At 48.9% G+C, this 10,000-nt stretch overlaps 1 protein-coding gene across 1 annotated transcript in view; it reads left to right on the top strand.

Annotated features, from left to right (window-relative positions):
• Positions 1-10,000, top strand: part of LOC115116187 (potassium/sodium hyperpolarization-activated cyclic nucleotide-gated channel 3-like) — a 65,598-nt gene that overhangs the window by 488 nt on the left and 55,110 nt on the right. Inside the window, exon 1 of the mRNA XM_065022285.1 lies at positions 1-665. This exon is cut by the window's left edge and continues 488 nt beyond it. Coding sequence (XP_064878357.1) covers positions 1-665 — 665 coding nt within the window. The remainder of the gene's footprint in view (positions 666-10,000) is intronic.

Below are 10,000 nucleotides of genomic sequence, written 5' to 3'. Positions count from 1 at the left end.
TTGCCGCAAAACATTGGTCAAAAAGGCTCTGTATCTGTGATGGTTGACGACGGAGGAGAATACGGTGGTGGCGACAAGGACACCAAGAAGAAAAGTACCGGTATCAGGCTGAAGTCTCTCCCTCCTCCTGGACTTTCATCCCCCACCAGCAGTTGGAAGAGCAACGGGGACCGGGACCCCAAGAGCGGAACCGCCGGAGACTTGGAAACGGACGTTGCCATCAAGACTAACTTGAATGGGGACTGTCGTCTGGTCAGAGGTCGCCTTTCCTCCATCACTGGCCGACACACTCTTGGGTCAGATCCAGCTGAGCAGCGGAGGCTGATCTCCGAGGCAGACACCGGTGCTAACGAAGAGAGTTACCCCGGAGGGGGCGAGCTGGGAGAGCAGGGTTCCGGCGGTCGCAGTGCTAGTGCACATCGCCGATCGTCCGTCTTCGATCAGTCCACTTTCATCAAGTTAGAAGGAACCGAACCGATCATGTCAGACGAAGCAGAGCAGTTGTACCGGGCGGGCTTCATGCACCGGCAGTTCGGGGCGATGCTCCAACCAGGAGTCAACAAGTTCTCTCTGAGAATGTTGGGGAGCGAGAGGGCCGTTGAACACGAAAGGGAACGCGTCAAGTCTGCAGGATTTTGGATCATTCACCCATACAGTGATTTTAGGTAATTATTGTTCAGAGGATCTTTAGCAGTCATTAATTAGGTTACTGAATAGGTTACTGAATAGTTTGACTGAAACCAGACAAGTGTCTGATTAGACAAGTTAAAGGCCTCTCATAGTTTCCACACCCTCTCCGATTCATTGTTGTGATAATAGCGTAGCATAGTTTACTAGCTCACCAAATAAAAGTTTGTGGTCACCCTTGGAGTTATCTTCACAGGGTACAGTGTCCAAAGCTAGGCTGTTTGAGGTGGTGTCAGTGTAATAGTATAATTTTAGACCGTCCCCTCGCCCATAACCGGGCGCGAACCAGGGACCCTCTGCACACATCAACAACATGAAACCAATATGAGTCAAGGCTCTTTCTGTTTTTTAATTTAAACTCAATGCTGTTGGGTCTTGTCTGAAGTAAAGCTCAAACAGTGATGCCAGTTCAATTTAAATACCGTTTTTAGATTTGACTACTGGCAGGCATATTCATTTTGCAGTTCCAGGCATATTCATATCCAACTAATACTGCTGGTACTGATCTTTTAGGCTCAGTTTGTTTTGACTCAATATGGATATGTCTGTGTGTGTGTACACATGTGTGCTCAGAGAGAGAGATCCTGTCCCACAACTATTTATTTCATACCACCAACACAAACAAGGACATTCATTCCATCATGCCGTCTGTTCATCACCACACACATAAAATGTTTTTTTTTCTTTTTTTTTCGTATCATTTTAACCTTGAGTTCTCTCTCTGCTGTCATCAACAGGACATGCCCACCGTCCTGGCATGTTTGGGACTTATCCTCCAATCCTGATGTGTTACAGTCCCCCCCCTCCCACACACACACACACACTCATCTGAATTACATTTAGTGAGGCCATGGGATTACAGAGAGAGAGAGAGAGAGAGAGAGAGTGCAGCAGGCCAGACCGCTATGAGCTAGGTCGGGGCTTTTTGAAATGGGGTAATTAAAATAGGGTAACATGACCATTCAAGATATTAGAAGCACACATCAGGCAGGATTATGACCTCACAATTAGGTTAATGGGAGGGGGTGGGTGGGGGGAGAGGAGTGAGGACAGGGGAAGGAAGGTGAAAGAGGCGGAGGGGAGGACAGGGGAAGGAAGGGGAAAGAGGAGGAGGGGATGGGTGAGGACAGGGGAAGGTAGGGGGACAGAAGAGGAGGGGAGGACAGGGGAAGGTAGGGAAGAGATGAGGAGGGGATGGGGAGGACAGGGGAAGGTAGGGGGACAGAAGAGGAGGGGAGGACAGGGGAAGGTAGGGAAGAGATGAGGAGGGGATGGGGAGGACAGGGAAGGTAGGGGGAGGAGGAAGGGATGGGGGAGGACAGGGGAAGGTAGGGGGAGGAGGAAGGGATGGGGTAGGACAGGGGAAGGTAGGGGGAGAGAGAAGAAGGGGACAGGGGTAGGAAGGGGAAAGATGAGGAGGGGGAGAGAGGAGGGGAGGTAGGGGAGAGAGGAGGGGAGGACAGAGGAAGGTGGGGGAGAGAGGAGAAGGGGAGGACAGAGGAAGGTGGGGGAGAGAGGAGGAGGGGAGTACAGAGGAAGGTGGGGGAGTGAGGAGGAGGGGAGGACAGAGGAAGGTGGGGGGAGAGAGAAGGGGGACAGGGGGAGGAAGGGGAAAGATGAGGAGGGGGAGGTAGGGGGAGAGAGGAGTGGGGAGATGGGGGAGAGAGGAGGGGAGGTAGGGGAGAGAGGAGGAGGGGAGGACAGAGGAAGGTGGGGGAGGTAGAGAGGAGGGGGAGGTAGGGAGAGAGAGGAGGAGGGGAGGACAGAGGAATGTGGGGGAGGGAGGGGAGGTCAGAGGAAGGTGGGGGGGAGAGAGGAGGGGGAGGTAGGGGGAGAGAGGAGGAGGGGAGGACAGAGGAAGGTGGGGGAGGTAGAGAGGAGGAAGGGAGGACAGAAGAAGGTGGGGGGAGGGAGGGGAGGTCAGGGGAAGGTGGGGGGAGAGAGGAGGGGAGGACAGAGAAAGGTGGGAGGAGGGGAGGACAGAGGGAGGTTACCAGTGTTTTCTCAGGTGGAAGAGTAGTTAGTAACAGTGGTGATGAAGTTACATGTATATGAGCACAAGTTGTTTCTGTAACTACACTGTGACGATAATCTAAAAAAACGTTTTGAAATACTGATTTTGGGAACTGTCTTAATGTTACTAGGGAACTGTCTTAATGTTACTAGGGAACTGTCTTAATGTTACTAGGAAACTGTCTTAATGTTACTAGGGAAGTGTCTTAATGTTACTAGGAAACTGTCTTAATGTTACTAGGGAAGTGTCTTAATGTTACTAGGGAACTGTCTTAATGTTATTAGGGAACTGACTTAATGTTACTAGGGAACTGTCTTAATGTTATTAGGGAACTGTCTTAATGTTACTAGGGAAGTGTCTTAATGTTACTAGGGAAGTGTCTTAATGTTACTAGGGAACTGTCTTAATGTTACTAGGGAAGTGTCTTAATGTTACTAGGGAACTGTCTTAATGTTACTAGGAAACTGTCTTAATGTTACTAGGGAAGTGTCTTAATGTTACTAGGGAACTGTCTTAATGTTATTAGGGAACTGACTTAATGTTACTAGGGAACTGTCTTAATGTTATTAGGGAACTGTCTTAATGTTACTAGGGAACTGTCTTAATGTTACTAGGGAACTGCCTTAATGTTATTAGGGAACTGTCTTAATGTTACTAGGGAACTGTCTTAATGTTACTAGGGAAGTGTCTTAATGTTACTAGGGAACTGTCTTAATGTTACTAGGAAACTGTCTTAATGTTACTAGGGAACTGTCTTAATGTTACTAGGGAAGTGCACGGATCCCGTTACCGGGATCAAAATCGGCAACATCCGGTGAAGCTGGAGCGATGCCAAATTCAAATGACAAAATCGTAATACTAAACATTCATGCAAATACGAGTGTCTTACATCGTTTAAAAGCTTAACTTCTTGTTAATCCAACCGCATTGTCATATTTCAAAAAGGCTTTACGGCGAAAGCATACCATGCGATTATCTAAGGACAGTGCCCCACACCAAAATACTTTTCCAACCCAGCACAGGTGTCACAAAATCCCAAATAGCGATACAATAAATAACTTACCTTTGAAGATCTTCCTCTGTTTGCAATCCCAAAGGGTCCCAGCTAAACAACAAATGGTCGTTTTGTTCAATAAAGTCCTTCTTTATATCCCAAAGATGTCTGTTGAGTTGGCACGCTTGATTCAGTAATCCACTTTTTCAACATGCATACAAACAAATCCAAAAAGTTACCATTAAAGTTTGTCCAAACAAGTCAAACGATGTTTCTAATTAATCGTCAGGTACTCTAATATCTAAATAAATAGTATGTTCAACAGGGAAGATAAATAACGAAGAGCGCGTACCTCATTCACGCGCCAACAAGACTACTTTTCTAATGAGAGACATCTTGGAAAAACTACAAATACTCGGTCATTTTTCAAAAAACAAGCCTGAAACCATTTCTAAAGACTCTTGATATCTAGTGGAAGCCATAGGATCTGCAATCTGGGAGGAATTCCTTTGAACATCCCATGGACAAGCATTGAAATGGACTGTGACCTCAAAAAAACATTTTCCGATTTTCCTTGGGTTTTCGCCTGCCATATCAGTTCTGTTATACTCACATACATTATTTTAACAGTTGTAAAAACTTCAGAGTGTTTTCTATCCAATGCTACCAATGATATGCATATCCTAGCTTCTGGGCCTGAGTAACAGGCTATTTACTTTGGGCACGTCATTCATCCGAACTTCTGAACACTGCCCCCTAGCCCTAAGAGGTCTTAATGTCACTGGAGATGTGCATCTTTTCCTTTCAAGATGATTCAATACGTATCTAGATACATGGGCTCCCCGTATCATACATCAACAATACGTTTTAATTTGAAACGAATCGGTGCGATTCGGTTCGTTGCACTAACATTCGTTACATAAACACGTATATTTTCTAAATTAAAAATCTGCAGCTGATAGAGCTCATGAGCTGGGCCTCTCTAAGCTGGGCCTGTCTGAGCTGGGCCTCTCTGAGCTGGGCCTGTCTGAGCTGGGCCTGTCTGAGCTGGGCCTGTCTGAGCTGGATCAGTCTGAGCTGACTTCTGTGTGTGTGTGTTACTCTAATCGGTTCTCACATTTCTCACCTACCAAGTGGAAGGAACAGTAACTGTATGTTTGTACCATTGGCCATAGCCCCGGTCAGTACACCCATATCCACTGTCTTTATCATTGGATCAGTACCTCTGGAATATGTTTTATCTTTGGGGGGAGGAATAATTTCCTCGCCCAGGCTAGATGGACGTCATATTGTACAATTTCTGTCTCCCCTCCATGGCTTCACTGTTGCATTCAAGACAAGGTCGTTTTTACTAGGCTACTAATTTGTGTCGTATTAAAAATGATGTTGCTTATATCTCAAAGTGCTGTATAGAAACCCAGCCTATAACCCCAAACAGCAAGCAATGCAGGTGTAGAAGCACGGTGGCTAGGAAAAACTCCCTAGAAAGGCCAAAAACCTAGGAAGAGAGAAACCAGGCTATGAGGGGGTGGCCAGTCCTCTTCTGGCTGTGCCAGGTGGAGATTATAACAGAACATGGCCAAGATGTTCAAATGTTCATAAATGACCAGCATGGTAAAATAATAGCAATCACAGTGAAGAGGACAGGGTTCCATAGCTGCAGGCAGAACAGTTGAAACTGGAGCAGCAGCACAGCCAGGTGGACTGGGGACAACAAGGAGTCATTTACATTTACATTTAAGTCATTTAGCAGACGCTCTTATCCAGAGCGACTTACAAATTGGTGCGTTCACCTTAAGACATCCAGTGGAACAGCCACTTTACAATAGTGCATCTAAATCTTTTAAGGGGGGTGAGAAGTATTACTTTATCCTATCCTAGGTATTCCTGAAAGAGGTGGGGTTTCAGGTGTCTCCGGAAGGTGGTGATTGACTCCGCTGTCCTGGCGTCGTGAGGGAGTTTGTTCCACCATTGGGGGGCCAGAGCAGCGAACAGTTTTGACTGGGCTGAGCGGGAACTGTACTTCCTCAGTGGTAGGGAGGCGAGCAGGCCAGAGGTGGATGAACGCAGTGCCCTTGTTTGGGTGTAGGGCCTGATCAGAGCCTGGAGGTACTGAGGTGCCGTTCCCCTCACAGCTCCGTAGGCAAGCACCATGGTCTTGTAGCGGATGCGAGCTTCAACTGGAAGCCAGTGGAGAGAGCGGAGGAGCGGGGTGACGTGAGAGAACTTGGGAAGGTTGAACACCAGACGGGCTGCGGAGTTCTGGATGAGTTGTAGGGGTTTAATGGCACAGGCAGGGAGCCCAGCCAACAGCGAGTTGCAGTAATCCAGACGGGAGATGACAAGTGCCTGGATTAGGACCTGCGCCGCTTCCTGTGTGAGGCAGGGTCGTACTCTGCGGATGTTGTAGAGCATGAACCTACAGGAACGGGCCACCGCCTTGATGTTAGTTGAGAACGACAGGGTGTTGTCCAGGATCACGCCAAGGTTCTTAGCGCTCTGGGAGGAGGACACAATGGAGTTGTCAACCGTGATGGCGAGATCATGGAACGGGCAGTCCTTCCCCGGGAGGAAGAGCAGCTCCGTCTTGCCGAGGTTCAGCTTGAGGTGGTGATCCGTCATCCACACTGATATGTCTGCCAGACATGCAGAGATGCGATTCGCCACCTGGTCATCAGAAGGGGGAAAGGAGAAGATTAATTGTGTGTCGTCTGCATAGCAATGATAGGAGAGACCATGTGAGGTTATGACAGAGCCAAGTGACTTGGTGTATAGCGAGAATAGGAGAGGGCCTAGAACAGAGCCCTGGGGGACACCAGTGGTGAGAGCACGTGGTGTGGAGACGGATTCTCGCCACGCCACCTGGTAGGAGCGACCTGTCAGGTAGGACGCAATCCAAGCGTGGGCCGCGCCGGAGATGCCCAACTCGGAGAGGGTGGAGAGGAGGATCTGATGATTCACAGTATCGAAGGCAGCCGATAGGTCTAGAAGGATGAGAGCAGAGGAGAGAGAGTTAGCTTTAGCAGTGCGGAGCGCCTCCGTGATACAGAGAAGAGCAGTCTCAGTTGAATGACTAGTCTTGAAACCTGACTGATTTGGATCAAGAAGGTCATTCTGAGAGAGATAGCGGGAGAGCTGGCCAAGGACGGCACGTTCAAGAGTTTTGGAGAGAAAAGAAAGAAGGGATACTGGTCTGTAGTTGTTGACATCGGAGGGATCGAGTGTAGGTTTTTTCAGAAGGGGTGCAACTCTCGCTCTCTTGAAGACGGAAGGGACGTAGCCAGCGGTCAGGGATGAGTTGATGAGCGAGGTGAGGTAAGGGAGAAGGTCTCCGGAAATGGTCTGGAGAAGAGAGGAGGGGATAGGGTCAAGCGGGCAGGTTGTTGGGCGGCCGGCCGTCACAAGACGCGAGATTTCATCTGGAGAGAGAGGGGAGAAAGAGGTCAGAGCACAGGGTAGGGCAGTGTGAGCAGAACCAGCGGTGTCGTTTGACTTAGCAAACGAGGATCGGATGTCGTCGACCTTCTTTTCAAAATGGTTGACGAAGTCATCTGCAGAGAGGGGAGGAGGGGGGGAGGAGGATTAGGAGGGAGGAGAAGGTTGCAAAGAGCTTCCTAGGGTTAGAGGCAGATGCTTGGAATTTAGAGTGGTAGAAAGTGGCTTTAGCAGCAGAGAGAGAAGAGGAAAATGTAGAGAGGAGGGAGTGAAAGGATGTCAGGTCCGCAGGGAGGCGAGTTTTCCTCCATTTCCGCTCGGCTGCCCGGAGCCCTGTTCTGTGAGATCGCAATGAGTCGTCGAGCCACGGAGCGGGAGGGGAGGACCGAGCCGGCCTGGAGGATAGGGGACATAGAGAGTCAAAGGATGCAGAAAGGGAGGAGAGGAGGGTTGAGGAGGCAGAATCAGGAGATAGGTTGGAGAAGGTTTGAGCAGAGGGAAGAGATGATAGGATGGAAGAGGAGAGAGTAGCGGGGGAGAGAGAGCGAAGGTTGGGACGGCGCGATACCATCCGAGTAGGGGCAGTGTGGGAAGTGTTGGATGAGAGCGAGAGGGAAAAGGATACAAGGTAGTGGTCGGAGACTTGGAGGGGAGTTGCAACGAGGTTAGTGGAAGAACAGCATCTAGTAAAGATGAGGTCGAGCGTATTTCCTGCCTTGTGAGTAGGGGGGAAGGTGAGAGGGTGAGGTCAAAAGAGGAGAGGAGTGGAAAGAAGGAGGCAGAGAGGAATGAGTCAAAGGTAGACGTGGGGAGGTTAAAGTCGCCCAGAACTGTGAGAGGTGAGCCGTCCTCAGGAAAGGAGCTTATCAAGGCATCAAGCTCATTGATGAACTCTCCGAGGGAACCTGGAGGGCGATAAATGATAAGGATGTTAAGCTTGTAAGGGCTGGTAACTGTGACAGCATGGAATTCAAAGGAGGCGATAGACAGATGGGTAAGGGGAGAAAGAGAGAATGACCACTTGGGAGAGATGAGGATCCCGGTGCCACCACCCCGCTGACCAGAAGCTCTCGGGGTGTGCGAGAACACGTGTGCAGACGAAGAGAGAGCAGTAGGAGTAGCAGTGTTGTCTGTGGTGATCCATGTTTCCGTCAGTGCCAAGAAGTTGAGGGACTGGAGGGAGGCGTAGGCTGAGATGAACTCTGCCTTGTTGGCCGCAGATCGGCAGTTCCAGAGGCTACCGGAGACCTGGAACTCCACGTGGGTCGTGCGCGCTGGGACCACCAGATTAGGGTGGCCGCGGCCACGCGGTGTGGAGCGTTTGTATGGTCTGTGCAGAGAGGAGAGAACAGGGATAGACAGACACATAGTTGACAGGCTACACAAGAGGCTACGCTAATGCAAAGGAGATTGGAATGACAAGTGGACTACACGTCTCGAGTGTTCAGAAAGTTAAGCTTACGTAGCAAGAATCTTATTGACTAAAATGATGAAAATGATACAGTACTGCTGAAGTAGGCTAGCTGGCAGAGGCTGCGTTGTTGACTATGTAGGCTAGCTGGCATTGGCTGCGTTGTTGACACTACACTAATCAAGTCGTTCCGTTGAGTGTAATAGTTTCTACTGTGCTGCTTTTCGGGGCTAGCTGGCTAGCTAGCAGTGTTGATTACGTTACGTTGCGTTAAAAGAACGACAATAGCTGGCTAGCTAACCTAGGAAATCGCTCTAGACTACACAATTATCTTTGATACAAAGACGGCTATGTAGCTAGCTATGTAGCTAGCTACGATCAAACAAATCAAGCCGTTGTACTGTAATGAAATTAAATGAAAAATGTGATACTACCTGTGGAGCGAAGCGAAATGCGACCGGATTGTTGAGTGCAGAAGTTCTGTTCGGTAGACGTTGGCTAGCTGTTGGCTAGCTAGCAGAGTCTCCTACGTTAAGGACGACATAAAACTACACACTCTAAACTACACAATTATCTTGGATACGAAGACAGCAAAGACAACTATGTAGCTAGCTAACACTACACTAATCAAGTCGTTCAGTTGAGTGTAATAGTTGTGCTGCTAATCGGTAGACGGTGGACTAGCTAACGGTGGACGTTAGCTAGCTGGCTAGCTGCAGGGCAGTGTAGACTGCGTTAGGACGACGAAATACGATAATTACGCAATTATCTATGATACAAAGACGGCTATGTAGCTAGCTAAGAAGAAATTGCTAAGATTAGACAAATCAAACCGTTGTACTATAATGAAATGTAATGAAATGTAATACTACCTACGGACCGAGTGCAGATGCGACCGCTCGCTCCAACCCGGAAGTGTTGGATCCCCATTAGTTCTTGCCAAGGCAGCAGCTACTCTTCCTGGGGTTTATTATGGATCCCCATTAGTTCCTGCCAAGGCAGCAGCTACTCTTCCTGGGGTTTGTTATGGATCCCCATGTTGCCAAGGCAGCAGCTACTCTTCCTGGGGTTTATTATGGATCCCCATGTTGCCAAGGCGGGCAGCTACTATTCCTGGGGTTTATTATGGATCCCCATGTTGCCAAGGCAGCAGCTACTCTTTCGGGAGTTTATTATGGATCCCCATGTTGCCAAGGCAGCAGATACTATTCCAGGTGTTTATTATGGATCCCCATGTTGCCAAGGCAGCAGCTACTATTCCTGGGGTTTATTATGGATCCCCATGTTGCCAAGGCAGCAGCTACTCTTCCTGTGGCTTATTATGGATCCCCATGTTGCCAAGGCAGCAGCTAGTCTTCCTGGGGTTTATTATGGATCCCCATGTTGCCAAGGTAGCTTCTACTCTTCCTGGGGTTTATTATGGATCCCCATGTTGCCAAGGCAGCAGCTAGTCTTCCTG

Source organism: Oncorhynchus nerka, linkage group LG9a, assembly GCF_034236695.1.
Source record: "Oncorhynchus nerka isolate Pitt River linkage group LG9a, Oner_Uvic_2.0, whole genome shotgun sequence".
Classification (NCBI taxonomy): Eukaryota; Metazoa; Chordata; class Actinopteri; order Salmoniformes; family Salmonidae; genus Oncorhynchus; species Oncorhynchus nerka.
This window is presented reverse-complemented; position numbering and strand designations above follow the sequence as displayed.